Source organism: Rhipicephalus microplus, chromosome 1, assembly GCF_043290135.1.
Source record: "Rhipicephalus microplus isolate Deutch F79 chromosome 1, USDA_Rmic, whole genome shotgun sequence".
In the NCBI taxonomy this organism is placed as follows: domain Eukaryota; kingdom Metazoa; phylum Arthropoda; class Arachnida; order Ixodida; family Ixodidae; genus Rhipicephalus; species Rhipicephalus microplus.
This window is the reverse complement of record NC_134700.1, coordinates 138,346,851-138,368,143: the sequence shown is the minus strand read 5'-3', so window position 1 is coordinate 138,368,143 and position 21,293 is coordinate 138,346,851. Positions and strand designations below refer to the sequence as shown.

The 21,293-nt window shown below is 43.4% G+C and overlaps 1 protein-coding gene across 2 annotated transcripts in view; it reads right to left on the bottom strand.

Annotated features, from left to right (window-relative positions):
- LOC119177840 (activating molecule in BECN1-regulated autophagy protein 1A) overlaps positions 1-21,293 on the bottom strand; it is a 152,895-nt gene that overhangs the window by 7,421 nt on the left and 124,181 nt on the right. For both annotated transcript variants that reach the window (XM_075887428.1, XM_075887429.1), the window contains 5 exons: positions 19,720-19,803; positions 13,461-13,720; positions 12,691-12,753; positions 11,705-11,850; positions 4,851-4,980 (listed from right to left, as the gene is read on the bottom strand). In XM_075887428.1, the coding sequence (XP_075743543.1) occupies positions 4,851-4,980; positions 11,705-11,850; positions 12,691-12,753; positions 13,461-13,720; positions 19,720-19,803 (683 nt within the window). The remainder of the gene's footprint in view (positions 1-4,850; positions 4,981-11,704; positions 11,851-12,690; positions 12,754-13,460; positions 13,721-19,719; positions 19,804-21,293) is intronic.

Genomic DNA, 21,293 nt, shown 5'->3' with positions numbered 1-21,293 from the left:
CGTCATTACAGAAAAAAATGTGGTGATTGGCGGGTTGTCTAGAGTACACTTGCTCAAGGTCATGATTCACTGACGTAGCATCCTGCCCTGTTGTCACCAACCCCATTGTAGCTCCCAGCATTCTATTAGGGACAAAAGAAGAGCAAATGCACTTAAAGCATGCAATGAATGCCCCAACTCCATTCGTGTTGGTGGACACAAGAAATGTTTGCTGAAATTAATTTGTGAAGCAACTGACTCCAATTCAGATGCCATTGCATTATTGCTTGAAAAAGTGTTCCATGCATCAAGGTAAAAGAGAAATACGAAAGGCACGAAAAAAGATATGTTTTAAGAAAAAGTATTTTTGAGCACTGGACAGCACCACGAAAAATCACACCCTAGCTCACCAGCGAGCCTCATCAGAGGGCGCGCTGTCTGCACTTGCACTGTGTCCGCTTGCACAAAAGGGGGTGTCGTACCCCATTAGTGGCGACATTAAGACTCCCACACAGAAAATAAATGTGGGCTACATGCCGGTGGTACGTTAAACATTTGCAAGAGAGTCAATGCTATGCTGGAAATTTGCTAATGTTCAACACACCACAACTTCTGTTCAAATTTTTTTAGAACATCTGTTGTAGTTTGATTATATAGTGTTTTCATTTGAGCTTATTGTGCTATGATACATTTTTGCTGATCTCTCAATTCAGAAAAAAATCCTTGCACCCAAAAAAGGCACATGGGAGCTTTCATTTATTAAACAGATATTGCACAAGAAAATTGAATGTATGTTTAAAATCAGCACATATAACATAAGAAAACTTCATAAATATCAAAAGAGAATTACTTTTTTTTTTTTTTTAAGCGGAGTCCCCTTTTAAAACATAACCGTTCTCTGTCCAGTGCTTCCTACAATTGCCCCGTGGCTTGCATAGAGCACCAGTTAAACATTCACAAGCAGGATACATATTGAATTTGTGCTTGTGGCCTATGATATGAACAGACATACCTGGTCAACAGCTCAATCAAATAAGCACCATCGCATTCCAACAGCTCTGGCAATATTTCAAGAGGTGCTAACAACTGAAACAGCCATCCTTTGGAGGCTCTACATGTCACACTGCATGGCGGAGTCTACTGTGCATAGGGAGCAATGCAAGGGCTTGCCATCGTAGGTGTGCTGATTTATGAAGTAGAAGGGCTTTGCACTGAGCCGGCGTGCTTCCGCATGGCAAAAACTGCCCGAATATTTCGATAACAAACTGGTCGAGTATCAGCGCTTCGTCACCGGGCTTTGTCGACAGCATTGCTACGTGATGGGACACATGGGCAACGCTGACATAACTCCGATCTGGTTTGATATGTCTTCAAACCAGACTGTGACTGGTAAAGAATCTAAGCAGGTGAAGCTTTTGACAACGGGCAACGAGCATTCGCAATTTACAGTGATGCGCACGTGCACAGCCGATTGAAAGAAGTTGCCCTTTTATATCATTTTCAAGAAAAAAGGGCTACCAAAAAAAGACTTTAGCCGAAGATGTTATCGTGAGAGTGAACGAAAAATAGTTCATGAATGAGTCCCTCATGCTTAAGTGGATCCGACTCGTGTAAAATCGAGAACCCGGTGCGCTATTTCAGCAAGCGAGCAAGTTGGCGCTCGACTCATTTCGAGGCCACCTCACGGTTGATGTAAAGAGAGTTCTGTCCGATGGCAAGACGGACCTTGTGATCCTTGGGGGGGGATCGACTAACATCAATGCTCCAGCGACTAGACGTAGTGCTCAATAAACCCTTCAAAGATCGCATGCACGAGCTCTACAATGAGTGGATGCTGGGCGACAATCTCAAGAGGCCCGCTGGTCGCCTACGACGTCCACTGCTTGTGACCGTTTGTGGTTGGGTGTCGTCAGCCTGAACATCTTTCCAGCAGTGATGGTGCATAAGTTTTTCTACAAATGCTGCATCTGTAATGCATTGAATGGAACGGAAGACGATGCACTTTTGGACGTAACTAGTGAGAAACATATGTCGTCGGACTCAAGTTCGGACAAGTCTGAATGACAGCACTTTGTGGCATTCTGGCATTTAACTAAGTAAGATTAGTGTTGAAATAAAAAGAAACATCACCACAGTGCACCTGGCTGTGTCTCATATTTATCGAGGTAAGAGTGCGCTGCATTGCTTTGCAATTTTTAAAAATTTCCTTTTTGGAGATTCAAAGTTCGGGGGGTCGGCCTATATTCCGGTCCAACCTATACTTGGGTTTTTACAGTACTTGATGTTGTTGTGTACTTCTCACCCCGTTCCTGATAAACGAGTTGAACAGAACATTGATCCGCACGTAGCAATAACAATTATGACTGGTGCTTAGAGCGACATCAAATAAAGCACCATCGTAAACTTTCCTTGCGTGCCAGGTGACCACTTTGGATGCGTCATAACTGCTGACAACGACGTAGAGTAACTCAATCAACTCTGCGACTTATCAGTTTCCGGCTTCATCTTGGACATTGCGCAACTTCATCAGTGCAGATGACGACATAGTTGTTTCGGACTGCATCGATGCTGAGATTATGGCTCCCTTTGCCGGTGTCGCTGAAGTGTACACGTGCGGTTAATGTGATGCGAACGCCTTCGCTGCCCCTTCTAATCAACCTTTTGCCACGCTTTCAAAGCTTACATCGGTGTTCTGCGTCAATCAACGTCGTTGTGGCCGAACTAGCTGAATTCGCTTGCTTGAAAAGCGTCAATGATATCGAAGATGACTGAAACTTGACGGCGTGCAAGAAGCAAGACACGTTTACAGACTGTTTTCAGGTAAAATCAGGTGCGGTAACTTGCAGTTCACACCTTGCTCTTCATTATACTGTGAGCAAATCGTTATGTTAGCACTTGTAACAATTTCCAAGGTCTGAAATGCTCTAATTTAGGCCTTTTTCGTATTTCAAATTATCGATATATCAAACTATTTCGCAATCCCTTTTAAGTTCGATATAGTCGAGATCGACTGTATTCGTTCGAATATTCAAAGCATTCAAATATTCACACAAGCCTAGTGAAGAATACGCTGCTTACGGAAGCACGCGATGGATTGAGATTCGACTTGCTGTCACAACACAACGGCAATTAAGACAGAAGTCCGCCATCAACAGGACGACAGGTACAATTTATGCACACCTCCCTCATGGCATCAGCTGTGTGCACAGGCAGTATTGTGAGCAGAGCTGAGCGAATAGGAAAATTTTTAGCGTGAAGCAAATTCGAATATTGAAGTGTGAGTGCAAATTGAATAGAATACTTCTAGAATATTTCTTTAATAATTCAAAGAGAAATTGCAAGAAAGAAAAGTTGGAGAGCATTTCTAAGCACATTCTTAGGAGATATAGCAACATGAAAGTGTTCTTTTTAGATTGAGTGCTGGCACGGTGGTACTTAAAGGGGCCCTCCAACACTTTTTGAGCATGGTCAGAAAGCGCTGCCAATCGGTAGTAGAGGCTCCTGACAACATGCGAGCCAAACATTATAGTTGGCTCGCGTGTTGTCAGGAGCCTCTACTACCGATTGGCAGCGCTTTCTGACCATGCTCAAAAAGTGTTGGAGGGCCCCTTTAAGTACCACCGTGCCAGCACGGTGGCACGTGGCCTGGAATTCACAATAAATGATCAAAGTAAGCTAAAAATTGCTTTCTCTTCTCTCGACAAATCACGGAATAAGCCCGAAAATCACTCGAAGTAAGCCCATCTATCAGACATTGGCTGATTTGAACATGGCGCGCCCAGTCGTTACAGGGATTGCCGCGGGAGGCTGTGACTTGTCCATGAATGCATGCACGATCATACTGAAAAAGCCACGCATTCGAAGAAAAATAAATAAAAAAAGTGCTCAAGGTCACGAGGCACTCGTGACGTTTTTCTTTGCGCCTGCTATCCCTACCTGCTTAGCTTCCAGTGCTTTCATCAGGACGAGAGAAGAGCGAATGCAATCGCAGCATGCGACTAATCTTTGTGACTCCACTCGCACTGGACGGATTTTTAAAATTTTTTGCACCATTTAGTTCGCGAGGCAATAAGCTCTTCCAGAGAGTTCATTCCATGATTACTTAAGAGGTGTTTCAGGGCCTCTTTAATAGTTGTCTTATCAAGAATGTGGGAATGCAGAGGCCATATTGTATTAGTGCATGATTTTTTGCAACCATAGCATTGCAGACAACACTGTGGTTGCAACACGTGAAACATTTCGCCGCAACACGTGAAACGCAAAAATGCCATTTCCTCAGCCCGTCCTCCCCTTTCAACTTCCGTGAAAACCCAAACAATGTGGCACACAAGGTCGTGCTCCATTCGAGTTAAGACTTTCAAGTCTACCTTGTAGACATCATCAGAAAAGAACATTTAAAATTTTGGATGCTAGAGATCTTCTGCATCCTATTTTTCAGACTTCCTGCCAATATTTTTGGTCAAAGAAGCTTTCATTGAGCCCCACTTCTACCTTGTCAATCAACTCCGTGTTGGAACCAGTGTTTTGTTGAGTTAATACATTTGCAACCGTTGCAGAGTGTGAAAGACAGCTTTGCCGCAATACGAGAATGCAATAAGAAAAAGCATTTGAAAATCTGAAGGGGCCACTTTTAATCAGACGTGTACCGCATTTGTCTTGAAATACTAAAATTCCAGTGTGAATTGAATCGAACGGCAAACACTATTAGAAAAATATTCGCAATTTCGAACATTTGCACACTTCTAAATGTGAGTGCAAATCTGCAAACCTGACAGGAGGGGCCGCAATAGCGCTGGCCGAAGCTGTACTGAGCATTCTACAATGATTCCTGCCAGTGATGACACTCGCCCGGGCATGCATGGTCACCTGACCTGGATGGTGGTGTTCCTGGCCGTCCTGTCCACCTGGTCGGTGAGCATTACAAATGGGCTGGTGGCATCTCGTGTCGGACCGGTGCGGGATGATGCCCCAGTGCTGCCACCCTCCTTGGAGATGGGCTTGCTGCATTCACGAAGAAAATAACAAAAAACAGGCAGACGTTTAGTCGAAAAGGAAAGCTTGAAGTGGAGGGAGGGGGGAATTTTTCGAACACGAGGTGTCGCTGGATCCAAGGTTTTAACAAGCAGTCTTGCCTTCTTTAAGGCAGCAATGGTCTACTTTAGCGTATGTATGAGTATGCTTCTGACCTTTTTCACCAACCAAAACAGAACAGGAGGAGAGGACAAGTGCAAAAACGAAGAAGGGAGAGGTGGCAGAAAGAACGAGAAGATCAATAAGATGATATTAAAATAAGCTGGCATGCAAAATTAAATGAACAAATAAAAAGAGGGAATGCATCAGTGAAAAAGAAAAAGGAGAGGGAAGCCAGAGAAACAAAAAAAAAACATGACTACACGAAAACAGGAAGAAAACAGACCTTGCAAGAAAGGTGGTGTGAATGAAAAGATTGGATGGAGTAAGGGGGCATTTTACTCAATCATGGCTGTCAAACGCAAGCAGTATTTGAAAATGGAAATTCCAGGTGTCCCTGCACCACCCGCGCACTCCATAAATGCCTTTCGCTGCTTTCTTGGCTTGCAATCGTTTAATCGCCACAGTGGTATCTGCTGTGATCTCGACGGGCGCCCAGAAGCATGCGCTACAATGCTACGATGCACTTTGCCGAGTTCGAGGCAATCTCCCACGACCGTGACGACGCCATTAACCTTCCGCCGAGTTATTACCGAAGCATCTAAAGCAGACTGTCGATGACAAAATGAACGACAAAACACGGCTGCATCTCGCTGTTCACAAAAGAAGTTATTGTAGAAAAGGTAGCCTATATCTAGCATTATTTGAGGTACACGCGGATAACAAGCACGACGAAAAAATTGCAACCAAGGTGAGAATCGGGAGTGCTACGATTTTGCGGAAATCATCACGATCTTTTATGGGCGACAAGCGATCTTTTTCTGGTTTTCTAGAAACCTGCGACAAAATGGCAATGAACGGCCTTTTGAGACAGTCATGGTGACAGCAAACCCTGTCGTCGTCGCTCGAAAATCACAGGCATGTGGCTGGGCCTTAGCATTTCGTATTTGCAGAAAGCAACCGTAACTTAGCGCAGGCAGTCTCGTGACCTAGCTTCGCTCGGTGTGTGCAGCTGTGATGTTTCTACACTCGCACCGTTCAGGAATGGCGCTGTGGTGGACAGATAATAAAAAAAGATGGGACATGCGGCGCGCAGATAGAAAGAATAACAATACGAAGTGCGACAGAGGGTGAAGGGGGGGGGAGAGCTAGCCAAGGTGGCCGAAGGGGGTCGGCATGATAATAAAAAACGAAGAAGGTTCAACGGGCAAGGAGGCACCAGGTGCCGGTTAACGGGGAGTACAGAGGACGAATGTGGGGGCTGCTTATTACGCACGAGAAAAAAAATGCAGATTCTGACGACTGAAGTCCGGGGTGCGTTTATTGTGTGAGCAAATTCGGCCCATACTATTTTCGTTCTTGTTGTACATGCACAGGCTGACAATTAGCGAAATTTCTCGTGCGCAGATGTCCAATACCCAAGCTGTGATGATTGAACAAGCGCCAGCAATAGTCAAGTCAAAACATGACCACATTGACATATTTTCTGCTCGTATGGCTGCTGCCAATCGGAGCTTGCAAAAGCATGCCCGTCGAGATTGGTTTTCGCTAACATGAAGGAGCTGCTGGTAGGGGGTGCGAATTTGCTGTCACTCTCGAATCCAATCATAGTACAGTAGACTCGCAATATTTCAAACTCTGATAATTCAAAATTTCAGTTAATTCAAACAAAATTCAATTTTTTCGTTGGCCCTGTATTTTTTCATTGTATTTAAAAGCCCCTTCATTCAAACTCCATCATTCCATTATTTCATGCTTTTTGCAGTTCTATACCATAAAATATTTGCTGCTTTTCCACTAATGTTTCAAAATATATGTTCTTATATAATCCAAACACTTTAAAAAAATGAAAAATAAGTGCCTCAGGACTTCAAAGAAAAAGGCTTTGCTAGCAAACAAATGTTTGAAACGAAGCTCAGGAGTGGTAAACCCTGATGCTTCTCAACTGGTATCGAAAGCTTTGAGCTGAAGGCACGTATAGCAAATAAGCAGTTGGCGATTCCCGATTTCTTTAAAAGGTCTGATAGTGATCCACAGTAAATGGCCGATAAACTTGTGGACCTTACCTTACACCGCCGATTTTTTTTTTTTCATTGCGTGCAGTTAGTGTTTAAAAACACTTAAAAATTTTTAAGTGTGGTAAAATCAATGCATAATCATAACATGTGATGTCACCTCAGCTGGAGTCATATATCTGGGAGCTTCTGGTAATCCAAAATTCTTGATAATTCAAACAAATTCAGAATTCGACTGTATTGAAACGGCTCAAAAGCATTGAGCATGTTTCTTTTTTCATTCTATCGTTTACGCAGTGCTGATCATGCTGGGGATTTGGTCGTTTTACGCAAGTTGTTTTTGTGCGGCGTGTTTTTTTTGCAGTGTCATGCACAAGAGGTGCGTTTGAATTCGCGCACAAAGATGGTGTATTGTGCTGAAAAAAGATGTCTTGAGTGTGAAAGAAAAACGAAAAATCATCTGCGCAATTGAAAATGTACAAGAAATCTGCAGTAGCCAGTGATAAGTACTAGCCTCTGATGATGGTGTGCAGAATATGGAATGCTTGCGAAAAGATGAGGAACGGTACAGGCCAGTAATTTGAGTAGGTGCTGCACCAAAGAGTGCTTTTCTTAATATGGAAAAGGCCCTGCTTCTTTGGTAGAAAAAAGCGCAGAGCATGAGCCTGCCAGTTAAAGGACCCCTCGTGACTGACAAAGCACAAACTTTCACCACTCAGCTGAATCGCACCAGTTTTGCCTGCCGCAACGACTTGTTGTGGTGATTAAAAGCGAACTTCCACATAGTGAAGAAAGCTGTTTGCAGGAAGGAGTCCACAGCAGACACAGAACACGTTGTCGAGCGGCCGAACATCGATTTGCAGGAAGCCTTAGTAGCCTACAATGCCGCCGACATTTCTTAATTTTGATGGGTTGGCACTTTTCTAGTGCCTGCTTCCAAACAAGAGATTGGCATTGAATAACGAAAATTCCATCAGTGGGAAACATGCAAAAAATCGTATTTTGGCCGCTTTCTATGTGAACATGACCAGGAGTGAGAAGCTGCCACTGATGGTGATAGGCAGATACGAAATCCGCGATGTTTCGAACGCACGCGGCTGTCATGCGTCGTTCTTGACAAGCGCAACAAAAAGGCCTAGATGACAGCTCAGCTGCTCGAGGAGTAAGTGCACCAGCTGGACCACTGTTTTGCGACCAATAAAAGGAGAATACTGATAGCACTTGACAATGCATCGGCGTACGTTGATTTGGATAAGCTGTTGGCTATTAAGGGGGGACATGAATCTTAGGGCTCTCTCATTTACTTTTCAACCAAATGTGGCAAAAGTTGGCATGCTTACTCAACTTGTTCTGCCGATTCTAAATATGTAGTTATTTTTTCTGTAGCTTAATTAGTTCATTATTTACATAAAATAACAATATGCATTGTTTCTACTACAATAGAAAAATAACCATTAGTCTGAAATTTGCAAATAGCATAGGGATCAACGCTAGAAAGCACAAGCTACACAACATAGGAAGCACTTTTCTGATTGCGTCATTATTTTTTATTTTACAGTACACTAATAATCATAGCACTGAATGTGGGCATTAAGTGGTTACACAAAAGACTAATTTAAAAAACTTGCATCAAGAGAAATCAAAATTTGCTTCTTATGCTGTGTGCTTCAAAAATATAGCTTCATGCCGCAAAAAAATTATTCTGCTATCTGTAATAGTTTCAGATATATTGCAGGAGTTTTCATGCAGGGTGTTCGAAATTGCCACTTCGAGAAAATCAAGAAAACAAAGAATTCTAACATTTTTAATCATAAAAATGTATGTACTTAGAATTACATAGTCATTGAAATATATATGGATACTAGTAAGGCTAAGGAGTGCAATGGTGCAAGCTTATCGAAAATTGAACGAGTACTTTTTGAATTGCAGCACAATAAATTTCATTGCATGTAACTAAAAACAAAAATTTATATTAAAATAAAAAATGAAGCTACCCAATAAATATCAGCTCTCAGGATTGTTTTTTTGTGCACATTTAGCTACACTGTGCAAAAACAATCACAGCTCTAGCTGTCCTAGGTCCACTTTTACCACACAAACAAAAGAAGGTGGTCGAAATCTGTGCTTCAAGAACAATGCTGTTAAAACTTTATTTCATCGTTTCGAGTAAAAAATATCATGGCACACATGCTTTTAGTCAGTTAATATGCACCGGGAATGTAATAGGACTGATTATTTGCATGAGCGTGTCATTTCTTCAAGTCCTGTAGCAAGTTGTCACCATGTGCTCATCTGCTGCAAGGCCGCTCATCAGTTCGTTGGCTGTGCTGACAGTGATGTCCGATGAATGTGCACGCACCATCCGAAATCCGTCGAATTACACGGCGATGTGTTCCGGCTTGTGCAGAATGGGTTACCCATAAATGTCGCGAATCAAACTTGCTCAATCGCTCATCAATTTCGAGGCTACACGAATGCCGAGGTGTTAGTTGCCTATTCACATAAGACTGCCGCATTTTCGAGTGGAGACCGTGGCAACGTTGCGAACACATCGTTAAAAGCAGTTTACCTGTTGCCAGTAGCCTCCATTGCACGGGCAGCGAGCACATTCACCGCGAACAGATTGACTTTCTGTTGTTCGTTGACGCACGGCGTACTCTACTCTGACGAACCGTCACGCTGTTCAATGTCCTTTTGTCAGGCGGGGAGGAACAACTGCGGCTTCGGCGCGTTTAGCGATAAGACTGCACTTCGGTTCCGTCACTACAAAGATTGATATCTCTTGTAGCTTCACTTCTGCTTTTTACTTGCCATCCTCTAAGTGATGAGGCTGCAAAACACAGCTGCTCTCAGTAACGTTGTCAGCAACCAACGGGCTCACACGTGAGTTAGGCCTACACCGATGATTCAGCGACCACCGCTGACTGCTGCGAGTTCGTTATCTTCATTATCCTGAGCCATAGTGGGGCTCTTTCTGGAGTTCACAGCGAACAAACAATCGCCACACCCGCTTCACAAATTACTGTGGTACGGAAATTCTCTACTGTTGCAGGCAGTCAGCAGCACCATGACAAAATGGTGCATGTCGGTGGGGGTCAAGATCGTGAAGCAGACGCCGGAAACGCTACTTGGCCAATCGGATGCCTAGGTTCTGTTACGTGCCCCAAGCAGCCAATAGAATCGCGCAATAGTGCTTCTCGATGACGCGTTTTTGCTGAAAAACCAATGAGCAAGGCAAGCCAGCGGCGAGGAGAAATTGAGATGAAGAACTACCCTTCTAAACGAGACCAAGATGAGCACGATAGCTCGTGCGCAACAGCAAACGGCTCGGCACGGAAAAAGCGCGATTTTAGCATCAATTTGCGCTCACATTCATCTCACACTGATGTTATAAATTGATATTGCACCAGAAATAATGACGCGAGAAGCTAGAAACTTCTGAGATAGGTGCAAAAATAGGTACAGATTCCGAAAATGTCAGCTTCAAAAAGTCGATTTTTTTGCATTTTTTTGGCCTTCTACGACCCGTGTTCACCCTTAAGCTCTCACCACCCATCCTAAAGCGCTCACTCAGCCCCTCAGCCAAGCAGAAACGCTACAAAAATCTGTTGAGAAGGATGTTGCTCACCAGGGAGAGTGACAAAACATACACAATAGATGTCCTGGACCCTGCACACCTCCTTGTGCACCCATGGATGCAGGTACAGCCTGCAGCAATACAGGACTGCTTTGTGCGAGTGCGAGTCAAAACGCTTGAAGAAGGCGACAACGAGAAGGCTGAGGGTTGTGAGAGCCTCCTTGATGACGTTTTTGAGCTGCACGAAGAAGCAGTTGAAACGTTTTCGGCGCCTTTCGATATGTCCACGACAATGTCATTACATCCCATGACTTTTTCGACAGTGACATTGTTGCTGCCGATGCACCACATCCTACTTCAAGCGAAAGTGAGGACAGCAGCGTCGAAGTGGACAACCACTCTTTGGTATCCGACACAGATGAGACTCTTCGCAGAGAAGCGAGGCTTAATGGACAAACAGTCTTGCGGCCTCCCCGACTTTGAAGATGTTGTCGGCACAGAAATGTCAGCACGATGGCAAGTGAAGATAATTTTTTTCCTGTCAGTCCCTGAATAAAGCTTCCGTGCTTGCATGTGTGTGTGCGTGTTTGTGAGGATTGCGGCATTTTTTTTCTGGCTGGAAGGTGGCAGCTAGACTGGCAGTGAGGGTTAATTCGTGCATTGCTTAGTGCATACCAAAACATGATCCCACGCAACTGTGCATTAGCGAGGTTTGAAGTTATGCAGTGCTCAAGCTCATCAAAAATGGGACCTGCCAAATTAAAATGATGTAGCACTGATGAAATCACAACTTACAACTATGTTGACACAAATGCTGTAGCACTGATAAGGTCACAACTTACAACTATGTTGACACAAATTGATACGTTGCTAAGAACTTCTGATAATAAAAACTATATCCTGGGGTCCCCTTGGAAGTGAATTACTAATTAATAAGAGCCTACAGCAATTTCTAAGGCACCACACTCAAACAGGCGTTTGCCATGGTTTTCCTCACACTCACATTGGGCGGCAGATGCAGAGAGATCCGCGGTTTGTGCCGTAGATGAGCCCTTCACCTGGCCGAGGCAGCCAGCGCACTGAGTTGAGGCTGACCGGAGGCTGGCCAGCAGTCCCCCCTGGCTGGCTCAGGTTTCCCACCTGCTGAAGCTGGCCACAAGACCGCACACAGAGGTCAGCCACAAGACCGCACACAGAGGTCAACCACATTGAGAGACATCGCGATTTGCTTCATGACTTTCCAAATTTATAAACACTGTTTCATTACGCATGGTAAAATATTCCAGCACTTAGAATTTTCGAATGAATCTTACAGTACTTGAATTCCCTTCTCCATGAATTTTAGGTTATTCAATATTTTGAAATATTGGAAATGACCCAATAGGTGAATATCTGACTGTATGTAATCCCCCTGAAGAAGCAGTACTGCAGCGTGAGGGTGCAATGTCGTGAGACCACCTATTCAGGGAAAATACGCACTGCCGCAAAGCCTCCCACTGAGTTAAACTACATGCATAGCGCCTTCACTTCAATTATTCCCGAACTTTAGCAGCTCATTATACGAGCCTACATGCCCTGAGCATGGTAAATTTTAAGGTGCAACATATTTTACTGCTTATAATTTGCACCCAACTACTGTTAAAATCTTGCTACTACTCGAAGTTGCTTTCACTTCACTTTGAATTAAAAACGACATTTGCACATGCCTCGTTCCAATTCCTAATACACTGTGCAAGTTAGCTGGCCATAGCAAAAATGCTTATAACATATGATGCATACTACTTGAACCATCTGATGGAATCACAATTCGCTTTGCATTTGCTTCAAACCTCAGAATTTCCCATTCACCCATTCCCGATAAACACTAGCAAATGTCTATGTCATAAGAAAACGTAGATTAGCAGACCAAAGGCAACTAAGAGGACAAATTATTCTATGTGTTTTGAAGTGGTAATGCAAGAGTCCCTGGAGAAAGCAGACAGTGCTCACCGATGAGGAGGAGGATGAGCCTTCGCCATCTTGTGGAGTCAGCTTGAAGATTTGAGCCACCACCTGCGAAATTTACATTAAATTACATACCTGCAAGTAGAAGTAAACACAGATATCACAGGCCATTGACACAGTTTCCGCTTTGCATAGTCATTGTGGTGTTCGAACTTCCTTTTGAAATTATTACACCAAACATGATGAGGCCAAAAACAATGCTACGTCTTCAGGAAGCACCTTCTGCTTCAATGCGTATGTGGGTCTTAAATGAAAAAAAGAAGGAACTGGTCAAAGGGCCCTTTTTACATTAGCTGCAGCCATATAAACACAACAGGTAATCGGGGCATAAATACCAGAAAGGAAGTTTATCAACACAACACGTAATCAGGGCATGAAGACAAGGAAGGAAGTTTATGGAAGCTGGTGGTTAATGCGAAGTACATTTAGTGCTTAGTTACGCTGTCATCCCCGGAAGGTACGTATTAACGGGGTTTCACTGTATACGTGTGCATCGGTCCCATAATTTTGCGTGAGAAATTCAAGATTTCTCAACTGTATGACATAGCCAACTATTCGATATATCCGAGTTCGATATATCCTGGATCGACTGCACTATCCAGAAGTTAAATAGCTTGAGTAGTAAAGTTCTAGTGCGAATCGAATTGAATAGCAAACACTATTAAAAATATTCATAAGTTTGAACATTCGCACATCCCTACAAATAACTTCCCTTTGGTTCCGTACATTCACGTTAGTTTACAGACACTACTTGCCTCCCTCTCCTGGCTGAAATAGCCCCGAGTGGTGGCGAACCCGACGACCAGGTACCGAGCGAGCGGTGACAGGCTGACCGAGATGGCGTTGGCCCCAAAGCTCCAAGTGTGCAGGAGGGTGCCTCGGGGCTGCAGAGAGTACACGCACAGCGAAGCTCCTAGTAGGCCACAGGGAACCAGGGCCGCCAGCAGACCACCGCCCAGGGCCACACTTGCATCGTTGTGGATCTTGCATCGCGGTGCCACCAGGCATGCCTTGGCTGCATTAACAAAAAAGCAACAGAGGGAACACAGTTGGCGCACAGAACAGCAGGACGTGTTTGCACTAAGTTCTCATTTGACCAAGCTGATTAACAGTTTGCAGGCAAACAGTCCTATAGATGAAAGCTGTTCAGTCCTCATAATTTCACACACAACAAACGTTCTAGCATAAAGACTACTATAAGTGTTTGCTTGTGATAACCCTGTCACGCGTCTACTAATCTGGCTGTTAAGGTGATTTTGGCTCTGGTGTAAATGTTTCAGTCAAAATTAAGATGCAAGGCCCAGCCGCGGTGGCCTAGTGGCTAAGATACTCGGGTGCTGACCCCCAGGTCGCGAGATCGAATTCCGGCTGCGGCGCGGCATTTTTGATGGAGGCCGATATGTTGTAGGCTCGTGTGCTGAGATTTGGGTGCATGTTAAAGAACCCAGGTGGTTGAAATTTCCAGAGCCCTCCACTACGGCGTCTCTCATAATCATAAGGTGGTCTTAGGACGTTAAAGGGGCCATAAAACACTTTTTTGAGTAACCATGAAATTATTTCACTGGAAAAAAGTATTACCTCACAAATCGAACGCCACAAAAATTTTAAGAATCCATCCAGTACAAGCGGAGAAACAAAGATTTCGCACATGCTGCAATCACATTCTTTCTTCTCTCGTCCCGACGAAAGCGCTGGAAGCTGAACAGGGAGGGATGGGAGGATAAAAAGAAACGTCACTTACGCCTTGTGACCTTGAAAATTTTTTTTCCTTTGAATACGCGACTTTTTTAGTGCGATCGCACGCGCACGCGTGGACAAGTGACGGCCTCTTGCGGTGACCTCTGTAACAACCGAGCGCGCCATATTCAAATTGGCCAATGGCTGATAGATGGGTTTACTGGGCTTACTTTCCATGATTTGTAGAGAGAAGAGAAAGCTATTTTTAGCAAAATGTGATAATTTATTGTGAATTCCAGGCGGCGTGCTGCACTATAATATTTGGCACGCCTGTTGTCGGGAGCGTCTACTATCGATCGGCAGCGTTTTCTGACCATGCTCAAAAAATGTTGCAGGGCCCTTTAAAGCCCACATATCCATCAATCAAGATTACGAAGTGATGTTAATAATTCTCGTTATTGAGATGCAAATTAAGGAGCTTTTACAGTAGCAATCCAGAAGGGCACATGTGGCTGCTGAAATTTCGGAGGACCGGTCCAACAGCGCCTGGCTGCACCGATATGCGCAGCACACTAGCATGTAGGAGCAACAGTAAGGGCTCAAAGTACAGTAAGAGCTCGTTTAACCGGATCTCAACTCGGAAATTCGGTTAACTCGGACACGCAGTCCGGTCCTGGCAAAACTGTGTGTATTTCAATGGTGTCAAATGCTCATTAATTCGGAGGGAATTAGACGCGCACCGGTTAACTCTAAGGATTCCAGAGTGGGCTATCCGGGCTTCAAGCTTTTGGTAACCGGTTACTGAAAGCATGAAGTCCCAGCTCTGGCACTGTAACCAACAACGGAACTGAAGTTTTGAAGAAACCGAAACCGAATGAACAGCAGCAGAATATGATCACGATGATAGTGAATGAGGGGGGAAGTGTCCAGGTGGCACTAGTCACCACCCGGCAGAAGCACTTGGGCTGGCGGTCCATTCAGTGTCTGCGAAATGCACCACACATGGCGCCGCACGGGACAGTTCGCGCAGCCGCCACTACCCCAGTTACTCGCGCCGCCTACGCTGTTGATTTCTTTGCGTTGTGACTTCCCGCATAGCGTGTGCAGCTCGGGTACATCAAAAGAGTTGACTGTTGGGCAAGTTGATGCTTTGACATAGAAACCATTGTTACATTCTCAGGCTGTGTTTAAGCGCGTTGATGATGGTGTGGCCATTGCTGATTTGCTGACTGATGACGACATATTATTAGAAGTGCTTGAGTAGGATCAAAATCACTGTTCTGATGATGACATTCAAGATGAGCTGACGTGACATCGCACAGTGCAGGAGGCCACCGGAGCTCTCGCTTTCCTCGCGGAGTACTGCATCTTTCATTTTTCGCGACATCGAGCTTGCACACCATCATCACATGGGGTTGAAGAAGATCGTTCTAGCACCGATTCCGATGACGAGGCAGACTAAGTTGATGCAGTTTTTCATGAAATAAAGGTTTGTGCGTGCCGAGTACATTTTCCTTTTGTTTGGATGGTTCATTTGATTATCCGGAATTCGGTTAACTTGACATTTTGACTGGTCAAAAATGATATAATCGAAAAACTAAGAATATAGCAACAACACTCAGCCTTGCCCCATAAAATAGGTACAGACCGCCTGAATAAGACCACAGCACGACGTTGTGCTTTTACTATAAATTTAGATTAAATTGTTCATGCCAGCAACAGCTAACGGCAGCGAGTGAATCTCAATTCTCAAGTTTAAAAAAAATTGAACCCAACGCGCATCTCTCTACGGATAAATAGAAGGCAAAAATTGCCTGCGCGTAATAACAAAACCGAAACCGTGTTGCCAATAGCCTCCTGTCAGAAGAGCCAGGCACAGTGTCATCGCTATCACATAATGGCGACCTACCACGAGTGTGTGTAGAATGCCTTCGTGTCCGACTGAGCTACGTACGTTGTAATTTGTGGCCTTGTGGAGTGGAACTTGTGTGTTCCCACTGTTAGTATGAACGTTGACGTCAAGTGAAAGTAATCTTTCACAGTGAAAACAGCTGTGTCACGCCCTTATGCATCCGCAAGCCTGTGAATGCGAGTACGAAAAAGGCAGGAGGTCAGCCGTATGTCGACCAGAAAATGTTTTCGTGGACCAAAAACGTGAAAATATCAGCTTTTTGGCTGGCTAGAGCTGCTTTGTGTGGATAGAGCTTCACTAGGTAATGACCCCAGATACCTGCGTGTGTAGAAGCGCATGAACTTCCACGAGAATAAATTTTCCATTCTCAGAAGACATCTCTCTTGCTCTCTACTTTTCTAATCGTCAACATAGGGGAACGCAGTTTATGTATTGCACTCGTGAATATTTGGTCCACGGTTGATTCAAGTAGAGGCATTCTTTTTTCTTTTGGACGAAATCTGAATGTCGTCGTAAGATGCGGGGTCGAAGTAAAACTGCGTCATATAACCAAGCTCTTTAATACACTATTCCTATGGGGATTTTGCCGAGACCTAACGGATTCATTGTAAAATGCGGGTCATCGCGAAACCGGGGGACGTATAATCGAAGTTCCACTGTATATGCATATTCTCTTGTATGTGAAACAGTTTTGTGAGCACATGTGCCTCATGGCTCCCATGCCTCGATGTGATGGGGGCGGGCTCAAAAGATTGCCACCCCACAGCCTACAGTGGGGAGAGAGGTGAAAAGGGACCACATCACAAAAAAAACAAAAACAAATGCAGCTCTGCTACTGTGAAACTTGAGGAAGTGCATGTTACAGTGGTGCAGCTATTCCCGCTCGTAGAGTTCCCACTTCTCCATTTACCAAATTGTCGATGCGCCAATATTTGAAGCAAACATGTAGGTGTTTCCCCAGCATGAACAGAATCTTGTTATCAATATTAGCAAACTCCGATAGCAACATGCGCACTGCGTTGGCACTTTATTAACTTCCCGCGTGTTACGGCAGTTACGATACGTGTCAGCAGCAAGTTGTACCAGTTTGTTGCCCCTTCCCCCCTTCAGATGTAGCAACAGAGTGCTGGTGAAATGCAAGTGGGAGGAGCAATCATGTACTACTCTGAGAGTCAGTGGTGCCCTCTCTTGTATGGCACACGAATTAACTACATGCGCCCGAGGAATTTTTACCCATTTCAGGTCAATTACTATGCGTATTGTTTTATTACTGCTGTTGCTTGTGTCATTTTAAACCTTCTTAATTTGTTTTAACCAGGTTTCAAGATTGCTAGCCATCTTTTAAGCCTGTATTGACTCCTGATTGTGAGCATGACAACACCACACATGATCTATGGATGGACGACGAGCCCCTTAGGTGCTACAAACTTGAAACCCCGAAACACTTCCCCTTTCCCGACTCTTTCGCCACATTGCGGGTTTGTGCGAATACCCTCGTGTTAATCTGTACGTCTTGATCCATTCACATCATCAATGACTGTTTAATAATGTTTTGCAGAAACAAAAATTGCTAACCAAACATCAGCACGGTTTCCGAAAAATAAAAACGGTCCATGGAAACTGCCTCAACTATACAAAAGGATTTCATTCTTCAGAACATACAAACTTCAGCAAAGCATTCGATAGAGTCAACCACCAATTGTTGCCCCTAAAGCTAGAGAGATACGGCTTCGGAGAAGTAACACTTCAACTCATCTGATCTTGTCAAGAAAATCGACATCAGTCCGTTGAAATTAATGAATACCGGTCGCAACTGAAACCTCTAACAGCAGGTGTCCCTCAGGGGAGCATCCTTGGTCCGATATTCTTTCTCCATTACATCAACGATATTGTAGAGATTAGTAAAATGTGAAATTTTGTTGCATATGCAGACAACTGTTCCATTTTCTTTACAGGAAAAGACTTAAAATAAATAATGCCTATAGCTAGCACTGAATGTCACAAACTTCAATAATTGTCAACAACAAACTGCTTGATTCTCGATGAAACCAAAATGAAATGTGTTGTTTTCCCTGCTCAAGGAAGTTCTACTATAGTCCCAGATAACATTGTTCTAGGTCCGTACACGATGACCATTACGTCCTCTATGAAAGCACTCCGCGTTATAATCACTTCGCACAAGTCCTGGAATGAACATGTTGACAATGTTTGTTTGATAGTACAAAAAGTTGTTGGTGTCTTAAATCCCTATCGAAATGTATTACCCTCTAGAATTAAATGTCATTTATCATGCTCTTTTCCAATCACACCTCAGTTATTGCTCACTCATATGGGATAACACTACCGCACAAAACATACAGATGCTGGAAACACTTCGAAAGAAAGCAATTCGAGCCATAGCAAATGTTCCTTTATCCGAACATATGGAATAACTTTTTCGGCAATTTCGAATAATAAAATCTGGTAACATATGCAAACTGAAAACACTACAAAGCTACAAGAATGCTATGCTAGGAAAGCTAGATTCATTTCTAGGCTTAGCTGATCTACAAGAAAATAAAAGTACATAATCATATCGCCGTCAGGCTCCGTGGCGAATCCCCCTTTCCTGCACTAATTATGGAAAACAGCACTTTTGCTTTTCTTAATTAACCATTTCAACAAACAAAATGATAATCTTCTAACACTAAACAAGACCGAAATGCTAGACCTATTCTTGTAGCAGGTTATTGACATGAAATAACATAAAAACGTATAACAACATAAAACAAATCTGAGCGATTTCTGACTATATGCTTTGATCTGATTTACTTTGTGGGGTTTAACGTCCCAAAACCACCACATGATTATGAGAGACGCCGTAGTGGAGGGCTTCGGAAATTTTTACCACCTGCGGTTCTTTAACGTGCACCCAAATCTGAGTACACGGGCCTACAACATTTCCGCCTCCATCGTAAATGCAGCTGCCACAGCCGGGATTTGATACCTGTACCTGCGGGTCAGCAGCCAAGTACCTTAGCCACTAGATCACTGTGGCGGGGCGGACTATATGCTTCAGTTATTGCACTTTTTTTCTATATTATATAAAAGCGTCTTTCGGTTGTATTCTGGAGCGTCTATATATTTGTTATTAAATTTATTCATTAGATTTTTATTCCCATGGTATCCATATGGAAATGAAATGCTCTGTACTATTCTATCCCGCTATACAGTACGTGTAACATGCTTTTTACTGTTGTGCTAAGAACAACTTCACCGTTGTTTGTCTGAGAGACCGGGGCTTTGTCAAGCCGGTGAACGTTCGGCTTTTTCTGGAATTCTTTTTTTCACCTTATGTACGAAATGATGAAAATAAACTATTTTGATTAATTTGATTGATTGATTATTACCAGCAAGAGGGTGGACAAGATATGAATTAGGCTCACCATCACCAATGTCTGGCAGCTTAGAACCGGTCATGTCCCAACACTGGATTCGATGCGTCAGGTTCGGGCCAGCCTCATACACACCTGGATTAGGGCGGGTGAAGAAAACGATGTGTTCATTTAGTTTCCACTAATGTAAATAACAGCTGACGCAACAACGAATGGAATACCATTACAAAATGAATAGTAAGCATTGCACGCAATACAGATGTTACACACTAAAATACAATAGGTTCTCAATCATTCAAACATAACGAGTGCCCAGCATTTTATTCAAATGAGAAGTTCTGATAAGTATGACAGATGGCTACATGCAAACTTCATTGAAATGTTTGCTGTTTCTTAGGGCAACAGTAACTTCAGAGACAGCTGTGAATGAAGCCAGCCAGTAATGTTTTCAGACGTCAACTACCATACTCATACTTGTTATTGTATGCAGCGTGCACATTGCAGTGTACACAATTAAGGCAAGAAATAAATGTGCTGTGTCCCTAGACAGCTGGTAGACCCTTCTCAATCATATTGCACTTTTTTGCGTGATGCTAGTGAACTGCAGTGAGAGCGACTTAATATTCTCACTACTATAGAAAAACACGAGGGCAATAAAACACTCTGTTTACAATCTTACTTCAAATGGCTGTACAACTGCACAAAGAAAATGCACTGTGAGCAAAATTTCATCGTCAGAGTTGAAATATGTGTTAACAGACGTGGACATATGTTACAAAAATGGGTAAAACAGCCCCATAAATGTGGATTTGAACTTCTTGCCATTTAAATGTATCGCTGAATAATTCCCAAAGACCAATAGCATAACTTTTGTTCACACTACTTCATATGAAGTCAGTGAGTGAAAACTTTATTAAAGATTCAAGATATTTTGGCGTGCAGCTTTGTGGTTAGGTGGCCACGAGGCCCTGGGCGGCATATTCTGCTCTCCAGAGCACACTGGTTTGCGGGTAATGTTACAGCTGCGCAGAATCTCCTCCCACTGCTCAGAATTAGAGTTGAACTTTAATAAAAGAGATGCATGGCAAAGCACTTCTTGTTGCTAACATGAGGAGTCTCTCGTGAGCAGGGTACCATGTTCTCCTTTTCTGATGAACTGCTATTTTAATGTAGGCCCACTAATGTCTTACATCCCCATATGTCTTTTACGTGAGTGTCTTTAACAAAACAGTTCAACTGTATTTACGTCCAGATTCTTATGATCCCTGCTGCATATGACCAAATATTGTGAAATAAATATGCTCTTCACTTGTAGTGCTTGCATGTATTCGGATATTGGCCTGGGTAGTCCTGGTTCATCAAACATCATTGTACCAAAGTCACACCTGCCCCAAAAATACTTCGTTATATCGAGAACTTGTTATAAACATATCTGTAACACTGTATGACAAAGCAATTTTTCATTTACTTACTTATAACCAATAATTCATCATATCCAGGTTCGTTATATAGAGGTCTGAGTATAGTGATAGTCTATGGGTTTGAGGTATGTATTTGATAGGAGACGCCTTGTTTTGCGCGAGCTGGTCTATCTTTACAGGTAACTTGAAAAGTGTAAACGACCA